Source organism: Orycteropus afer, unplaced genomic scaffold, assembly GCF_000298275.1.
Source record: "Orycteropus afer afer isolate SDZICR_OR568_19922 unplaced genomic scaffold, OryAfe1.0 scaffold00649, whole genome shotgun sequence".
Lineage (NCBI taxonomy): Eukaryota > Metazoa > Chordata > Mammalia > Tubulidentata > Orycteropodidae > Orycteropus > Orycteropus afer.
The window spans coordinates 198,940-219,444 of NW_006922236.1; the positions used below are offsets into that span (position 1 = coordinate 198,940).

General features: G+C 39.3%; 1 protein-coding gene across 1 annotated transcript in view; it reads right to left on the reverse strand.

Moving 5' to 3' along the window:
- BARX2 (BARX homeobox 2) overlaps positions 1-20,505 on the reverse strand; it is a 129,752-nt gene that overhangs the window by 45,096 nt on the left and 64,151 nt on the right. The window contains exon 2 of the mRNA XM_007956655.2: positions 1,486-1,786. Coding sequence (XP_007954846.1) covers positions 1,486-1,786 — 301 coding nt within the window. The remainder of the gene's footprint in view (positions 1-1,485; positions 1,787-20,505) is intronic.

Here is a 20,505-nt window from a genome sequence, read left to right on the forward strand (position 1 = left end):
TTGGGGTTTAGTCCACTTTTGTATCCTTCCCTTCAAGGCTCAGGGGTCCAAGATTATCTTCTGTGTCTGTGTTAATTGATTTCCCTTTTCTTTGTTGAAGAGCGTCTCTGCAGTCCTTGAGCCTAGTCCGCCATCTTGCCGGAACTCCTAATTTAATTCTTATATGAGAACTAATTTTAGATTCAACAAAGACAAATTTTACACATGTAGGTATGCCTGATTCCATAATGTAAGATAAAGTGCAATTTATATTTCCCAAATTTAAAATTGCTTTAGGCATATTCCTCACTTTAATCATCACAAACTGCACAACAGAACTCATTTTCATCCCTAAAGAGACTCAAAAACACTCAGTGTACAACAGTGAGTAGAGAAAGACTTGCTTCATTACCCTTATTATGTATGGAAGTAGATATTGTTCAGCAGCTTAATTGTGACAAAATCACTGAAGAATTTGTAAGGGCAAAGAATAGATGTTTTTAATTGTAATATGTTAGAGATGGAAGATCTTTCTAAAACTAAAATGCTGTGATTTTTGTAATTATTGTTTTCTAATGTTTAAATTTTCTTTTACAACATCTTTTCATTTGTTCATTCATATCTATAGCATCTATTATGAAACAAACATTAAAAAGGAAGTATGAGTCATTTAAAGCAAAACTAATGAAAGTTAATTTTGGTTGTGGGTAATCAACAGAATTTTACATTGATTGTTGAAACAACTAATACCGTGATTCATTTTCTTTGTTATAGAATATGTAGAATATTCCTTTTGTAGAAAATGTGGTATATAGTAAAAATCTTAGTACTCCCACATCCATTAAAAATTTATAATACAGTTCATCTCATTCTACTAAAATGGCATACACCACTTTTGTGTTCAATTGCTTATAATTACATTTTAAAAGAAGTTACATTATGAATAGCTAAGACACACACACAAAAAAACAAACTCACTGCTGTTGAGTCGACTAGACTCATAGTGATCCCTCCTTGGGTTTCCAAGGCAGTATCACTAAGGAAGTAGATTGCCCAACCTTCCTTCCGAGGAGTGGCTGGTGGGTTTGAACCTCCATCCTTCTGGTTAGCAGTCAAATGCCTTAGGCACTATGCCACCAGGGCTCCTGACACACACACACACACACACACACAAAAAAAAAAAAAACTCACATACCCCATTTGAATGTGTGAGTAAGCAGAGAGGGGGCACCGCAGATTATCAGTGCTTAGGGTCCTCATATGCCTTAATCCAGCCCTGGAGATAGGCTATAGATTCAGCAATAGGTGGGACTCTTGGGGGCTACATGTGATTCATTAATGTAGAGCTACATTGAGACTACTTAAGCCAAGGAACATATCGCTGCCATGGAATCATGAATCTCTTGAAACAGTGCTCTGAAACTAATATACCACACTGAAATCAAAAGGAGTCTCTCCTTCTCCTGGGCCTTAAGTGGAGAGCTCCCTCCATGCCCATGTTCTCACCTGTCTGGGGTGGACAAGTACTTCTGCTTCTGGAATTTCTTCTCCAGACCCATGAGCTGTAGTTCAGTGAAGATGGTGCGGCTGCGGCGGGGCTTCTTCTGCCGGAGGGTTGGTTGCTCAGTCTCTGACTCACTGCTGGCCAGAGCCTCACCACCTGGGGCTTCCACAGGAGCAACCTCAGTGGCTGGATGGTGCGGTAACACCTGAGGGATTCCCGGGGTGGCAGGGACCAGGTGGGAGATGACTGTGGGCTGCCGAGTGATGACTGAGAGAAGGGGATATGCACGAAGGGATGAGGAGCCTGAAAGATAAACAGGGAGGCAGGGTCAGTGTGAGAAGCAGGGGTGGGAGGAGATGAGGGGCCCTCAGAGGAACACCTGCTGAGATGTGTATGCTGACAGCTGCCAGAGACAGGTATAAAAAAGCAACTCAAGACCTTAACTCAGCTGGGTGGGCAGGAAACACGCAGATTTGTTCAATCTGGTGTGTGAGAATGTACAAGTCTCCCAAGGCCAAGAACAGAGGCTCATGCAATTCTTCTGGTGTTAAATAAATCTTTCTCCTTTTTCTCCTTTCTGAACTCTTAAATTCTAGTTTCAAGGATATGTGTCAGGAGGACTTAGATACTCAGAAACAGCTAGAAACATATAGATTTTTAATATGAAAACTTCCTATGGTCTTTATAAAAAGATATGCCTGCATCCAAGAATTCTTCCTAAGAGGTCTCTATACGTTAAACCACAACATTTTTTCATAACTGAAAGGATGCCTTCATCCAATTCCCTCATTTCATAGATGAGGAAATGGAACAGAAAGGTTAAGGGACTTGCCCAAAATGGTGTAGCTAGGAAACAGTAGATTCAGGACTCAAACCGGGCTCTTCTAGATTGAAGTCTGGTGCTCTTGTAACATGAATCACACCACATGGATACATCACTTAGAAGAGGGGGCAAATAGTTTATTTCATGTACAAATTCAGATCAACTATTATTAGCTGCCCACAGCACTATGTAAAGTAGACTCTCATGCTGGGTCTAAGCTTCACTACGGAAGGATGCTGAGATTGAGTAACAATGTCTCCCATGGCAAGGAAGTAGTGGTGCCATACACACCAGTTATGAGCCATTCTTGACTTAGGAATTTCAAGGCAAGAATATACTCTTTTGTCCAACATTCTAACGTGTCTTGAAATTTCAAGTGAAAAAGCACTTTCCTTTCAATAGCGTAAGTGTAAAATGCCATGATTATTACCTATGTAATAACTTTCCCTCTCTGGGCCTCAGTTTTGTTGTCTGTACAGTAAGAATGGTTATCTTGAAGAACTGCTCACACTCTAATATACTGAGATCACAAAAATATCTCTCATGTCAAGGCCTTCATCTGAAGTCCGCTGAAAACCAAGAAGACTCATGGCTGCCCTCTGAGACTCAGCCCAGCCCTGAGAACCCACCACAAAGGAAAGTCAAGCACCTGGGGCCAACCAACACTCAGAACTGAACTAAAACCAAGTAACATCACAAAAACACCAAAGTGCTACTGTGTTCTCCCTCCTTCCTGGCCTAGCGTATCTCCTCTTATTCATTCCTATGCCTCTGTTTTGGACCCCAGTAATAGTTATTAAAACAGATAATGTCACCTGTTCTATGAGTAAACTTTTAGCAAGACCCAGCAGAGACCACATGCTGTTCAGTAACAATAAATCACCATGTGCTACTGCTTCCATTACCCATCCAGCCAACTCTAAGACTTGAATGTTGTGCCATGGATTCTTTCTAATAAATATAATAATAATCTGGGAAAAATATTTTATAGCAAGAAAATTAGGATACCTGGGTCTGTGCTTTCTGATCACACAGAACATATCATAAAATGATACTTCTTGGGAAAAGTATCTGAGAGGTTAACTCTGGGATAAGTTGTTTCTCACTCAAATCACTTTCTTCCTTTAATTCTGCCATTTCTTAAGGAACTATCTTTCTTTATTGAGCAGGCTACCCAGTAATCTAGACACTCAGGAGTTTATCAATCTAGGAAGTGACTTGTTACCTACCAGGAAGGAAGCATTTAAATAACCAGGGTTTCAGTTTCCTCTTTTGTAAAACAGTTAAAACTTTTGTTGTTGTTTTGGCCTAACACTGAAAAATATTTTGAAAATGTAGTAACATCTAGTATTGGGAAGGATATGGGGAGATAGGCAGTCATATACTGTTGGCAAGAGTATAACATAGTATACTCTTAGAAGGACACACTAAGCAGTATCTATCAAGTTACTGACCAGGTAACAATTCTACAATTTGAGATCTATTTGCCCTGTGCACACAGATTTATACATAAGCATATTCACTGAAGCCTTATTTATAATTGTGAAAAAATATAAATATCCTAGCAATAGGAAAGTGGTTAAATAAATGACAGTACATCCATAGTATGGAATACTATGTAACTATTAAAAAACTATCTATCTATACACATATATAAACTAATCTGGGAAAATATCTAAAATATATTATTAACAGATAAAAGTAATGTATAGAACAATTTATACTATCATCAAAAAAATCTGCATGTGAGTGTGTGTGTGTGTGCATGCATGTGAGTGTGTTTATAAATGCATAAAACAAGTCTACAAAATTAGTCAATAAACTTAACACTGATTACTTCTGGGGAAAAAGTGGAAGTGAAATAAGGTGAAAAGAGAACTCCACTTATTACATAAATTACATATTCAATCCTGCCACATATTTTATTGAGCATATACTATGAACCACGCTGTTCTGGAAGCTGAAAACATTCAGCAAATAAGATAAAGTCTCACCTTCATGGAGTTTACGGTTCATTAGAGGAGCGAGACAGTAAGCAAATAAATGCCGTTGTTGTTAGATGCCGCTGAGTTGATTCTGACTCATAGTGACCCTATGTACAACAGAATGAAACACTGCCCTGTCCTGCACCATCCTCACCATCTTTGCTCTGCTTGAGCCCACTGTTGCAGCCACTGTGTCAATCCATCTCACTGAAGGTCTTCCCTTTTTTCTCTGACCCTCCACTTTACCAAGCATGATATTCTTCTCCAGGAACTAGGCTCTTCTGATCACATGACCAAAGTAGGTGAGACAAAGTCTGGCCATTCTCGCTTCTAAAGAGCATTCCAGCTGCACTTCTTCCAGGATAGATTTGTTCGTTCTTCTGGCAGTCCATGGCATTTTCAGTATTCTTTGCCAATACCACAATTCAAAGGCATCAATCCAAAAACCAGTCTGTTATGTGAAAATTGGTATTATGAGAAAATGGAGGATGACCATAACAGATCACGAAATGGAGATGATTACATCAATACATAAGTGCCAAACTGCATTATTACATAACTAATAAACCACTGAAAAATCATGGCCCAGCCAAGATGACAGACAACTTTAACCATCCTGCCAGTGTTACTCTTACCTCGTACCTCAGCATTTGTTGTTGTTGTTGTTGTTGTTGTTATGTGCCCTCGAGTCACACCTGACTCATAGCGACCCCTCCTTGGGTTTCCAAGGTGGTATCACTATGGAAGTAGATTGCCCAACCTTCCTTACGAGGAGTGGCTAGTGGGTTTGAACCGCCAGCCTTCTGGTTAGCAGTCAAGCCAGGTATGTCGTTAATGTGAAAAATAGTCAGTTTTGGGTTTTTTTTTGTTTTGTTTTTGTTTTTTCCACTATAGTTATAAATCTGAAATGTCAGATAATGAAATAGTTGGTAAGTGAGGACAGGGTATATTCTAAACTAGAGATAACTATGGCTTGGGCCAGGGAATTAGCCGCTTGGCTTGTGAAAAGTGGTCACATTCAAGATATATTTTATTTTAGAGTTCAAAGAACTTGTTGAAAAACTGAATGTCAGATCTGAGAGAAAGACAGCTTCCATGAGATGCCTGGGTTTTAAACTTTAGCATCTAGAAAAATGATTGTGCCATTCACAAAGTTGAGAAAGACTGGACATAAAGTTGGACTGGATGGAAAAAAAATCAAGATTTCTGTTCTAGACAAGTTACTATTGGACATCCAACAGACTATGTACAGGAATCGGTTAGATAAACTAGTCTAGAGTTCAAGGAAGATGAAACAACTTTGACTCAAGGGAGTATATGATATTTACAGCCATAGGATTGCATGATATCAAACAGGGAGTGAGTGGAATAAAGGAACAAAGAGATGCAAGGGTTGAGCTCTGGTCCATTCCAATATCTGAGGTCATAAAAAGAGGAGAAGCCAGCCAAAGAGAACAAGAAGGAAGTGGGTAGGGAGATAATAGGAAAACCAGTATCCCATAGTATGTTGTTGTTGTTGTTATGTGCCGTCGAGTCAGACCTGACTCATAGCGACCCCTCCTTGGGTTTCCAAGGCAGTATCACTATGGAAGTAGATTGCCCAACCTTCCTTCCAAGGAGTGGCTGGTGAGTTTGAACTGCCAGTCTTCTGGTTAGCAGTCAAGTGCCTTAGGCACTATACTACCAGAGCTCCTCAATTGGCGATAGATAAAGAAACTGTGGTACATCCATATGATGAATACTACTCAGGGATAAAAAGGGAGCTAACTACTGATATATAGGAGCTCTGGTAGCATAGTGGCTAAGACACTTGCCTGCTAACCAGACGGCTGGCGGTTCAAACCCACCAGCCACTCCTCGGAAGGAAGGTTGGGCAATCCTACTTCCGTAGTGATACTGCCTCGGAAACCCAAGGAGGGGTCGCTATGAGTCGGGGCCGACTCGACGGCACATAACAACAACAACAACAACAACAACTACTGATATAGCATCATAGATTAATTTCAAAGGCATTTTTCTAATTGAAAGAATCCAGACTTAAAAAGCTCTATTATTTCATTTATGACATTCTGGAAAAGGAAACTGTAGGGATGGAGAACAATGATTGTCAGAGTTAAGGATGGGTTAAGAATTTGACTGCATACAAGTAGCATAAGGGCAATTTTTTTTAGGGGAGTGGGAGAACTATTCTGTATCTTAACTTTAAGTGGTGGTTACATGACTGTATGCATTTGTCAAAAATCGTAACTGTACACTAAAATAGTGAATGTTATTATATATAAATTAAAATAAATTTTTAAAAGTTAATAAAGATTTTAACTATTTTGCTATTACCAAAGCAACACACATTTGTTAGTAAAGTAAAGCAGTTGAGGAATATGTAAAGAGGTAGAATCTCCTTCGAACCCCAGTAGCTAACTATCCCAAAAGCATATGTTGACTAGTCCAATGACTTAAAATGCCAAGTTTAAGATATATTAAATTACCAAAAAAATGAAGTTGGGAATTTTTATTCATCAGAATTCTGGTAGGTATCTGGGGGGATTTAGTCACCAGAAATCTGAGAATCTGTTGCTCTCTAGAAAAGCCAAACTGGGGAAAGAACTGCTCTTCCCAAAGGGCTATATACTCTGGGGAGAAGGTCACAAACAGGCAACTCTATGTGTAGGTGGCTTTACAGATAGCAGGGAGGTGAGAGGAAACCATGTGAAAAAGAGAAAGTAGCCAATTTTTAGAGGTTTCATGAGTGTGCAACTTTGAGGACAGCCAAGGCTTTTTCGAGAGAATTTCTGGAAAACATAGTATGGAGTATATTGTATAAAATCCATAAACGTACTACTCTAAGAAAAACTAGAGTAAAGATCTTCATATCTAAAGCTTCTCTAGTCAGATTTCTGTCACGTTTGGATACAATTTTGTACACACAAAAGAAGCCCTGGTGGCGCAGTGGTTAAGCACTTGGATGCTAACCAAAAAGTCTGCAGCTTGAACCCCTTAGCCCCTTCATGGTAGAAACGTGGCAATCTGCTTCTTTGGAAACCCTATGGGACAGTTCTACTCTGTCCTACAGGGTCACTGTGAGTCGGAATCACCTCGACAGCAATGGGTTTCTGTACATACACTGGGCAAAATGGGCCCTAGATATAGTTAGGTCGTAGTATGTATATATGTGTTTGTTTCTGGAATCTCTTCTCTTCTACAGCCCAGTATAAGATCATATTCTAGTACTACTCTATTTTAATCACTGTAGTTGTTCAGAGTTTTGTTAGCTAGTAGAACAAGTCCCCTCTCTTTGTTCTTTTTCAAAATTTTCTTGGCTGTTGTCATTATTTTTCCAGTTGCACTTTAGAATCAACTTGTTAGGCTTTAAAAGAGCAAATCCCACTAGAAATTTGAATAGAATTACACTAACCTTATGGATTAATTGGGGGCACAGAACTCAATCTTTCGATGATCATATCCTCCATCTAGTAGGTTGAAAACAACTGTTATTTAAAAATGGCTTTAGGGAACTTATAAGGCACTCTCATAGTACAGTGGGTTAAGACATTTGGCTGCTTACCAGAAGGTCAGTGGTTCAAACCCACCAGCTACTCTTTGGGAGGAAGATGAGCCAAACTACTTCCAAAAAGATTTACAGCCTTGGAAACCCAATTTGCATCACTATGAGTCAGAATCCACTCGATGGCAGTGGGTTTGGTTTTTGGTTTAGGAGATTTATACAATTTGGTCCCATAAAGGTTAAAACCTAATGAAAACCTTTATTTAAAAAAGAAACCTCTGATGAATGATAATGATTTAAGACAACATCCTAATCACTGAATTCTATAGTTTCAGGAATCCTGACTCAATATCCTGATCCAAGTGCAGTGACAAAACTGCATTCTCCCACACTGGCTGAGCATGCCCTCTTATTGATAGAGGCACACACACAGGCCATGGTGAAGCTGAGAACACTCTGGGGCTCAGAAGGTCCTTTAATGTGAATCTATACAGTTGCAGTGAGGCAATGTCTTTGACTCTTGATGTGGATCAAGACATTTTTGACATTTGATGTGGGTCTCTAAGGCTAGGATGGAGTAAGTCTGGCTGACGCAGGAGTCAGAGTGGTGTTTATGTGCTACAAATCATTGACAAACCAATGTGGAGCAGAAAAGAGAAGCAAAATATGTCAGCCAGCTGCTTGGCATCTTTCTTATTTTAATATACCTGATTTCCAACATAATAGCATTAGCCCACTTTGAATTTCACAAAGTGCTTGCCTACTACCAGTTCTTATTCTCGCAAAAGTACTGTGACACGCTCCAGCTATGTATTTATATTTTGGATAAAAATCAAATTTAGGTTTTAAAAATAAGGAAAATATTAATAAATCAATACATTAGGGAACACCTTGGTTGTTAGGAAGGTAGATACTGTATAACACTAAACAAAAAAAAACATCGATTCTGACTCACAGTGACACTGCAGGATGGAGTAGAATTGCCTTGTAGGTTTCTAAGCTGTAAAGCTTTAGGGAAGCAGACTGTCATATCTTTCTCCCATGGGGTGGCAGCAGGCTTTTCAGTTAGCAGCTGAGCACTTTAACCACTGTGACACCAGAGCTGCTTAATGTATAACACTAGTTTGTTTTTGTTGTTAAGTGCCGTTGAGTCAGCTCTGATTCACAGCAACCCTATGTACCACAGAACGGAACAATGCCCAGTCCTGGACCATCCTAGCTTTTGTTGTTGTTGTTTGCCATGGAGTCAGCCATCCTAGCTTAGTCTTTCTTTTTTCCTGAGAATCATCACTATGTGAACATGTTGACTGAAGACAGCTGTCCTGCTACCTGAGATCATTTACATACACTTGTGAAATTCAAGTATATTATTGCTACTGAGAGGGAGTAATGACAGTAATAAACCAAGGACACTGTTTACACAAACACAGTTAAGTTGACAAAAGGAATGTAAACAGGGTGACTAATTAATGAATTTTCTCATGGTTATTTTTCTTCCACCAATCCCCTGAACCAGTATTTCCCTGTAGGACAGGTAACCACATAATCTGTGTTCCGTATACCTAGAACTCTTTCCCTGCCAATTATTTGGCCTTTCTGAGACTTTGTTTTAGGGTCAGAAAAACCTGAGTACATTAGTAGTAGGCTGATGCCACTATATAACCCGAGAGTTTAGGGAAATGTGGAACATACTTGCAGGCTAAATAACATTTGCAGTCTTGGTGATTCTGAAAACTGTCTGTTTTCAGACAAACACGCACAGTCCAGCTTCACTGATGCCAGGCACATCTCTTCAATATAAGTCCTCCTTCATGGCAGAAGCCAGTCCCCTCCAGCTACAAGTGTACTTGAACCTCAGAACAAAGTCTCCCAAGAATAGTTTCTGCTCCTACACACCTCCTGTGGGCTTCGCCTCCATTCCTCCCACGGGCCAATCCTCAAATTAACTCTCCACACCCACATTTCCGGTTGACACAAGCAAGGGCCAAAGGTCTGAGTGGATAAGAATCTCTAAGCTGCCTGCTTGATGGATTGATGTTTCAGGAATGTGTGATCCATATTTCTGCAGGAAGCTTCAGAACACAAGCAAGACACACAGAGCCATTGGTACAGACGTTTTCTGACAACCTTGAAGAGAAACAAGATAAAACAACTGATAGCTATAGCTGAGTTCTTAGAAAAAAAAAATCACAAAGTCACATATGCCTGATTATTCCCAAAGGCTTGTATTTCTACATATTGGCTGGTAGTCTTAGGCAGTGAAAAGAAGAGGACCTCTCCCATTGTCTTGCAAGTGACCTTGGGCAGGTTACCCGAATTTTCTTAGTTTCAATTTCCTCATCTATAAAGTAGAACTAATAATAGCTACCCCTCCAAGAATATTGTGAGGATTAAATGCACTAACACATGTGAAGTGCCTAGTGGACACTTCATTGCTGTTAGTTCTCTTTCCTCCTTCCATTTTAGTGGCTTGATGGTCTGTGCACTGATCAAAATTAAAGTGGACTAATTTTGCTTGACAAGAAAACATACCTACTTGTGAACTATGCATGTGTATCTTTTTATCATCTGTGCATTCATATGTAAATCAAGACTGGGCAACACCAGACTACCAGTTTCTATCAAATGGAGGTCATCAAATGCCATTACTGCATGGACTATGGTTGACAACAGAGCTAAGGGGAAATTCAGTAAGGGCTAACCTGGACAGACATCCTCCTAAAACAATAACAACAACAACAAAAACAAAAAACAGTTGCCACTGAGCTGATTTCCAATTAATGGTGACCCCATGTGTATTAGAAGTTCATTCTATAGCATTTTCAAGGCAATGACCTTTCAGAAGCAGATTGCCAGGCCTTTCTTCTGACACACCTTTGGGTGGGTCTCAACCACCAACCTTTCAGTTACTGGCCTAACACTTAACCATTTGCATTACCCAAAGCTAAGACTCTAGAATTAAAGTGTTGGGTTTTGAAGACCTGTATAAAAAATTCACAGCACAGTCTGAGAGTTCTAAGGCACAATACTTTTCTAGGTTAGTCACAGGGAAGGACAATGGAATTGGTGGGACACAAGGCAGAATGGAAGGCAATTTCTAAAAACTGATAGGGGGTGGTTAAATTAATTTGCCCTGTCTTATGCTGAAAATTAGGAACTCTGGCAGCATAGTGCCTAAGGCACTTTACTGCTAACCAGAAGGCTGGCGGTTCAAACCCACCAGTCACTCCTCAGAAGGAAGATGGAGTAATCTACTTCCGTAGTGATACTGCCTCGGAAACTCAAGGAGGGGTCGCTATGAGTTGGGTCTGACTCGATGGCACATAACAAGAACAACAACATGCTGAAAATTAGCTGAGAAACACTCAGAATAATTAGACTCATATGAAAATACAGTGACTATATTTCTATATGATCATCTGTATGTTTGGAAAAGTAGAGGACACAGGAAGGAATAAAAATAGAGTCTCTTAAAAAAAAGAACAAAAAAAAAAGTTTGTTCTTCAAAAAAGAACAAACTCACTGCCATGGAGTCATTTCCAACTCATAGCGACCCCCATTGGGTTTCCAAGGCTGTAAACCTTTATGGAAGCAGATCACCCAGTCTTCCTTCCATGGAGCAGCTGGTGGGTTTGAATCCTGACCTTCAAGTTAGCACTCAAGTCTCTTATCCACTACACCAGCAGAGCTCCAAGAGGCTCCTAGTGTCCTTTTAACTTTGTGATATACTAAGTGTTAGAGTTTGAATTACGTCCCCCAAAAATATGTGTCAACTTGGCACCACTCATCTGTCAGTTTGCCATACTGTGGTGGCTTGCATGTTGCTGTGCTGGAGGTTATGCCACCAGTATTTTAAATACCAACAGGGTCACCCATGGTGGACAGGTTTCAGTGGAGCTTCCAGACTAAGACAGACGTGGAAGAAAGAAGGGGCCATCCACTTCTCAAAGAATCAGTCAGTGAAACCTTATGATTTCATATTGCTTGGTTCCATCATCAACACCAATGGAAGCAGAAGTCAAGAAATTAGATGAGGTATTGCATTGGGCAAATATGCTGCAAAAAGACCTCTTTGAAGTACTGAAGAGCAAAGATGTCTCTTTGAAGACTAAGGTGTGCCTAACCCAAGCCATGGTATTTTCAATCGTCTCATACACTTGTAAAAGCTGGACAATAAACAAAGAAGACCCAAGAAGAGTTGATGCTTGTGAGTTGTGATGTTGGCGAAGAATACTGAAAGTACCATGGACTGCCAGAAGTATGAACAAATCTACCCTGGAAGAAGTGCAGCCAGAATGCTCCTTGGAAACAAGAATGGCCAGACTCTGTCTCACCTACTTTGGTCATGTTGTCAGAAGGGACCAGTCCCTGGAAAAGGATATCATGCTTGGTAAAGTGGAGGGCCAACGAAAAAGGGGAAGGCCCTAAACAAGATGGATTGACACAGTGGCTGCAACAATGGGCCCAGGTATAGCAGGGATTGTGAGGCTCGCACAGGATCACACAATGTTTTGTTCTGTTGTACCTAGGGTCGCTATATGTCAGAGCCGACTCAACAGCATCTAACAACAACAACAACATGGCTAAGCCATGATTCCCAGTATTGTGTGGTTTTCCTCCATTTTGTGACCTGATATAATTGTCCTATGTGTTATAAGGGAGCTCTGGTAGCACAGTGGCTAAGGCACTTGACTGCTAACCAGAAGGCTGGCGGTTCAAACCCACCAGCCACTCCTAGGAAGGAAGGTTGGGCAATCCTACTTCCGTAGTGATAAGGAGGGGTCACTATGAGTCAGGGCTGACTCCACGGCACGTAACAACAACAACAACAATGTGTTATAAAAGGAGCTCTGGTAGCATAGTGCCTAAGGCACTTGACTGCTAACCAGAAGGCTGCAGTTCAAATCCATCAGCCACTCCTTGGAAGGAAGGTTGTGCAATCTACTTCTGTAGTGATACTGCCTCGGCAACCCAGGGAGGGGTCGCTATGAGATGACAGCACATAACAACAACAACAACAACATGTGTTATAAAACCTAAATCTCTGCCTGTGGTTATTGAGGCAGGATTAGGTTATGCTGAAGAGGAGTAGGTTGTGTTTGTTATGTTAAGGAGGTAGGATTAGGGTGGGATATATAACCCTTATTCAGGCTACAGTCCTGATGCTATATAAGGGGAGTTTTCCTGGGGTGTGGCATGCATCACCTTTTCATTTTATAAAAGAAAAAGAGAAGCAGGCAAAGAAGGGAGGACCTAAATACCACGAAAAAAGAAGAGCCTAGAACTGGAGTTCGTCCTTTGGACCCAGGGTCCCTGCACTAAGAAACTCCTAGATCTAGGGGAAGATTGATGCCAGACTCATGAATATTTCCAAGGAACACCATAGACATTAAAAGGAGATAAGGACCTTCTTCCAGAGCCAACAGGGAGAGATAACCTTCCTCTAGAGCCAGCACTCTGAATTCGGACTTCAGGCCTCCCAAACTGTGGGGAATAAATTTCTGTTTGTTAAAGCCATCCACGTACGGTATTTATGTTATAGCAGCACTAGATAACTAAGACACTAAGCTTCTGGCCCAGCAAGAGTTAATGAAATGGAAGCATTCTTTACCGGTTATGGCTTTGTGTGACTACATAAAAGAAAAAAATGTTTTGAAAGGCCAACTCAAAGGCTGGCAAATGTCTCAGCTATTAATTACTTCATTAAAAAAAAAAGAGAGAGAGAGAGAGAGAACATTTTGATTAGGTAAGTATAAATGAATTAGAAACATATGACTAAATTTACTCCAAAATGCACACGAGATTGCCACGGTGTAGATTCTGGAATACCCTCTAGTTAAGTAAAAACGTAATTATATTCTCAAAGGAATAAACATAAAGGGCTAAAGGGTGGAGTAAGGAGAAAACACTTTGGGGATTTGGCAAAAGGAAGAAAGCTTAGAAAATAAGCATAGGGTATCAGAGCAACCCTGGTAGGCTAACTGCATAATGCCATCTCTTCAGATTCTCTATTTCGCAGAGACAAGCTCAGTCTTATCCTTATCACATTCAACCTGCAATGTCATCAAAAGTGCTGACACCCACAAAAACACTGGGCTGTGCTGGAAGCTAAGTAAGACCAATTGAACAGGCCCTACAGATAGATTTATGGACCCTGTCATCCTGCCTAACATTTCATGCCACCCTAATGTGGTCATCATCCACCCCATAGCCTTCACCACTACTCATCTACCCCATCCAAAGAACACACTGACAAAGGCATGGTCCTTTCTCCTTCCAGCCATTTTGTTTTCCGCTTACACCCACACCTTCTCTCATCCATAGCACATAACCACTCACTGACAGAGAACTCCTAGAGCAGCTGTTGTTCAGTACAAACATGGAATTCATCACTCCTACCTTTATGCACCCACAGCACTTTGCCTGTGTCCCTATTTACCCTTATTTAGTTCAAACCTTTCATTAAAAGTTCATTTGTTTGCCCAATTATCTTCCTCACTAGACTGCAAACTTCTTTATGAAAAAATCAACATGTATCTTCCTAGTGCATGACTCCGGTGCTTTAACTGAACTGATTTTACCCGACATTAGATGATTAAGATTTGAGACTTGGTTCTGACACTTTTTCTTTCATGATCTTGGTCAAGTCATCTAATACTTCCAAGTTTCTGTTTTCCACAAAATAGCAGTAATAATACTTTTCCACACAACTTATTGGAGGATAACATTGGATAATGAGTGTAGGAAAATATTTTTCAGCACTGAAGAACAATATGTAAAAAAGGGCACTGTATTTTTTTCAAACACTCAATTTAGCAGACCCTAATAAAAATCACTGATTTTTCCTATTTTACAAATGCCTCTAGTCACTAAGAAGCCACAACAGTGCTTTCTTGTGCTAATCTAATCCATCCCTCCCCCTGTACATTGTGCTTCACAATTTCCAGCATCCACAGGGACAAAGTCCACACAAATCCTACTAGGAGGAATTCTTGTTCACTCTACCATCAGTGAACTCTTATTGAACTGCTACTCAGCCCTGGACTAACTGCTAAAGATGGGACAAGAAACAGCTTCTGCTCTCTGCCTTCAGTAATCTAATTACCTCACTGAGAAAATGAGATGCTAAAACAAAAAGAAAATAGGATGAAACAGGATCCATGCCTCACACCATACATGAAAACAAATACAAGGTGCATTAAAAATCTAAACATGCAAACTATATCCATAACATTCTTAGAAGAAAAAGCAGGGGCAACACTATCAGGCCTACCTTTTAATAATGGAGTATCTAATAAAGTAACAAAAGCACAAATAGCAAAGGACAGAATAAATAAATGGAACCTCATAAAAATTAAAAACTTTTGTTCAACCAAAGACTTTACCAAAAAAGTGAAAAGACAAGCTACAAACTGGTAGAATACCTTCAGAAACCATATATATGACAAGAATCTAATAACAAAAATATATTTTAAACCTTGACAACAACAAAAAGACAATCCAATCATAAAATGGGCAAAGGACTTGACTAAATAATCCATCAAAAAGGATATTCAAATGGTTACCAAATACATGAAAAGGTATTCTGTGTCATCAGCCATCAGAGAGGTAAATCAAGACCACATGATTTCACTCTCATTAGGATAGCTAAAAGGATCTCTGGTGGTGCAGTGAGTTAAGACATTTGGCTGCTAACCACAAGGTTAATGGTTCAAAGCCACTAGCTGCTCTGTAGAAGAAAGATGAGGCAAACTACTTCTGTAAAGATTTACAGCCTTGGAAACCCAATGAGGGTCACTATGAATTGGAATCAACTTGATGGCAGTGGTGGCAGTGGAAGATAGCTCAAAACAGCTCTAGTGGTACAGTGCTTAACACATTCAGCTGCTAACCAAAAGGTTAAAGGTTTGAACCCACCCACTGCACTGCAGGATAAAGATGAGGCAGTCAGCTTCTGTAAAGATTTACAGCCTTGGAAATCCAATAGCATAGCTCTACTCTGTCCTATATAGGGTCACCATGAGTTGGAACTGCTCGAATGGCAGTGGGTTTTAGGATGGCTAAAATAAAAACTGAAAAAAAAAAAAAAAAGAGAGACTTCTGTAAGATAGTGGAATAGAGAGACAAACCACACAGACCCTCTTCATCAAAGAAAAGAGAAACCAATTGATAGAAATACAGAAGAAAATCCTGGAGCCCTGAGCTTTGAAAGGAAGTACACAGAAATAGATTGGGGGACTTCCAGTAAGATGGAGGAACAGGCAGACAAGCAACACAGACCCTCTTCAACAAACAAAAGAAAAATGAATTGACAAAGATACAGAAGATAATCCTGGAGCCCTGAGCTTAGAAAGGAACTATACAGAAGTGGATTAGGCACCAACTAGTGGAAGAACCTGAACAAAAACAGTGAGTACAGAGATGGTCGGAGCTGCAGACTGCCAGCTACTCTGATGGGACCAACAGCCTGAATATTTTGAAGTGATTTTGGGAGCTGCGAATTGAACTAAAGATCAGCCCTGGTCACCAAGGTTTGCAGGGACAACTGCTCTAGTGGCCTATGACTATGATGGGAAACAGCAAGGAGGAAGAAAATCTGAGCTATTAACTTTCAACTGTCCAGAGGGTACAGCCATTTTGATTGTTTACACACAGCAGCCATTTTGGATATTTAAAGTGACCGAGGGCGCAGCCATTTTTAATGTTTACAGGCAGTGGTCATTTTGGATATTTAAAGTGATGGAGAGAGCACAGCCATTTTGAATCTTTTCAAGTGGCAACCATTTTGGATTTTAAAGTGATAGCATTCTCATTGGGATTCCAGGGACCTAAGAACAAGCTCTGTTTCCCAAAGTTGACAAGGACATACAAGAGGCTGACAACAGGAAAGGAGACAGGTGGTGAGTCTGTAAGTGATGTCAGCTAGTGAATAGAGGAGCATAGTGCCCTGCTTGCATAGATAACATACAAAGAAAATGAAAACTGTGGGCAAGTCACTCCAACATACAATCACCAATTAAATATAAACACAAAAATGTCACAATGCCTTAAAAACAACAGACCATTACAGTCCAACAAATAAGCAAGATAAAAGGAAAAACAAGGGACCAGGATACAGACCCAAAACACATCCTTGAGGAAGATGCAGCATCTGAACTCCGTGATAAGGAATTCAAAAGAATTATTTTTAAGTATCTTCAACAAATTGAGAGGCAGATCGAGGAAAACACAGAGAAAACCCTAGAACAATTTCAAAAGACAATACAAGAACAAAACAACAAAATAAATGAAAAATTAGAAATGGTACAAAATCTACACACAGAAATCCAAAAGATTAACACTAAATTTTCAGAAATAGATAAAACATTGAATAGGCAAAGGAGCAGAACTGAATCAATGGAAGACAGAATTAGGGAGATTGAAGGCAAATACCTGAACACTTCTTTGGAAAGGGATAAATCAGAAAAAAGATTTAAAAAAAATGAAAAAAGCCTAAGGTTCATGTGGGATACCATCAAAAGGAATAACCTATGTGTAATCAGAATTCCAGAACAGGAAGAGGCAAATAAAACCATAGAGGAAATTGTCGAAGATTTGTTGGAAGAGAATTTTCCCAGTATGATGAAAGATGTGAATATATCCATTCAGGAAGTCGAACGAACCCCAAACAGACCCCAAAAGAAAATCACCCAGACATATCATCATCAAACTTACCAAAACCAAAGATAAAGAAAGAATCATAAGAGCAGCACAAGAAAAACAAAAAGTTACCTACAAAGGGCAGCCAATAACACTAAGCTCAGATTTCTTGAGAGAAATCATGCAGGCAAGAAGACAGTGAGATGGTATATAAAAAACACTGAAAAATAAAAATATCCAACCAAGAATTATATACCCAGCAAAACTGTCCCTCAAGTATGATGGTGAAATTAGGACATTTCCAGATAAGCAGAAATTAAGGGAATTTGTTAAAACCAGGCCAACCTTACAAGAGATGCTAAAGGGAATGAACCCTTTGGACAGAGAAGCAACAACAGCCAACAACAACTGACCATTAACACACATGATGATATAACCCAGAAACCAACCCAGCTATGGAAGTATCCAAAGTAAAGAAGCCTAGAAGATTATAAACAGGGAACTAGAGACATCAATTGAAAAATAAGGACAACTACAAAACAAGAAGAGGAAAAAAACTGTGTCATTACAGAACTTCTAGATGGTAGGGAAGTCTACACAACTATAAGACAGAACAGACTGTTCTAAACTTGGGAAGAAAAATATAAATCACAGGGTACTCTCAAAGAAAAATGATAAACCTTCACATCAAAAAAGAGGATCAGCATAAATATTCAGCAAATACTAAAACAATAGCAATGAAGGAAGTGATATACAATTCATAAACAAAATGAGCTCAGCACAGAAAATTATATGGAACAAAGAAACAGACACCACAAAAAAAAGCACATAACAAAAATGATAGCAACAAATTCCTATTCGTTGATAATTACATAGATGGCAAGGGACTTATCTCTAAGATATATAGCGGAAGAGTGGATGACCAAACTATGGTACATACACATAATGGAATGCTATGTAGTACTAAAGTATAATGTAGAGTCTGAAAAACACTGCATACTATGGATGGACTTGGAGGACATTACGCTGAGTGAAGTAAGTCAATCACAGAAGGACAAATATAGTATTAGTTCATTGATGTGGAGGGTCAAGGAAAGGTTTATATATGGAGGGAAACTTTGTTGGTTGCAAGGGGTGAGGGGAAGGGAAAGAACACTGCAAAAAAATAAGCATTGACCCATGTCACTTTAGTTTTCTGTATTTTACTGTACATAAATTATATTTCAATAAAATGCATTAAAGATATATAAAGAAAGATATAGTCTAGAGCTGTACTGCTTACCATAGTAGCCACGAGCCACCGGTGACTACTGGGTGCTTGCACTGGCCTAATGTGACTGCCTGACAAACTGATCTTTACATTTATAAAATTTTAATTAATTGAACCACATTTCAACTTTAATGTAAAAGCCAGTACTTAATTCAGTTATTGGAGTATGTTTGAAACAACAGGAGTGTGAATCTACATTTTAAAATGTAAATTTTATAAAAGTAAATATAGATCAGTTATTTCCAATGGATTTTTAGCATCTGAATTGTGATGTACTTTAAGTGTAAAATATATATAGGTATGGGAAAAAATCAATCTTGTTAGTAATGAGATATTAATAAAATATCTCATTAATAATTTTTATATATTGGTTACATGTTGAACTTATAATATTTTGGAAACCGTGTTAAATATAACAGATTATTAAAAATAATTTCACCGGTTTCCTTAAAAAAAAAAAAAAAAAGTGGATGAGGCACCAACTACTGGAAAATCTGAATGAAAACAGTGAGTACACAGATGAAAGCTGCAGACTGTCAGCTACTCTGATGGTACCAACAGCTTGAATATTTCCAAGTGGTGATGGGACCTGAGAATTGACCTAAAGATCAGCCCTGGTCGCCAAGGGCTGCAGGGATGACTGCACTGGTGGTCTATGAGTAAGAAGGGAAACAACAAGGAGGAAGACAACCTGAGCTGGGGACTTCCGACAGTCTGGAGTGTGCAGCCCTTTTGATTGTTTACAAGTGGTGGCCATTTTCGGTATTTAAAGTGACCAAGGGTGCAGCCATTTTGAATGTTTACAAACAGTGGCCATTTTGGATATGTAATGTGACCAAGGGCACAGTCATTTTGAATGTTTACAAGTGGTAGCCATTTTGGCTATTTAAGGTGACTGAGGGTGCAGCCATTTTGATTGTTTACAGGTGGTAGTCATATTGGATTTTAAAGTGACAGCATTCTCATTCATATTCCAGGGACCTAATAATAGGCTCCATTTGCCAAGGACAGCAGGGACATATGGGAGAATGACAATGGGAAAGGAGACCAATGGTGAGTGTATAAATGCTGCTAACTAGTGAGTAGAGGAGCACAGTACCCTGCTTTCATAGATAACATCCAAACAAAACAAAACAAAAAAAATGAAAATCATGGGCAAGTCACTCCAAATGCAATCACCAATTAAATATAAACACAAAACATCATAATGCCTTGGAGACAATACAGCATCACAGTCCACACAACAAAGCAAGGTCAAGCAGGAGAAACAAGGGACCAGGATACAGACCCAAAACACATACCTGAGAAAGAAGCACCATTGGAACTCCCTGATAAAGAATTCAAAAGAATTATATTTAAGTACCTACAACAGACTGAGAGACAGACCAAGGAAAACAATGACAAAATTGAGAAAAACACAGAGAAAACCCTAGAACAATTTCAGAAGACAATACAAGAACAAAATGACAAAATAAATGAAAAATTAGAAATGATACAAAATCTACAGACAGAAATCCAGAAGACTAATACTAAATTTTCAGAAATGGATAACATACTGAATGGGCAAAGGAGTAGAATTGAATCAAAGGAAGACAGAATTAGTGAGACTGAAGACAAATAACCTCAATACTTTTTTCAAAAGGGACCCATCAGAAAAAAAGATCAAAACAAAATGAAGAAAGCCTAAGGTTCATGTGGGATACCATCAAAAGGAATAACCTATGTGTAATCGGAATTCCAGAACAGGAAAAGACAACTAAAACCACAGAGAAAATCATCAAAGATTTGTTGGAAGAGAATTTC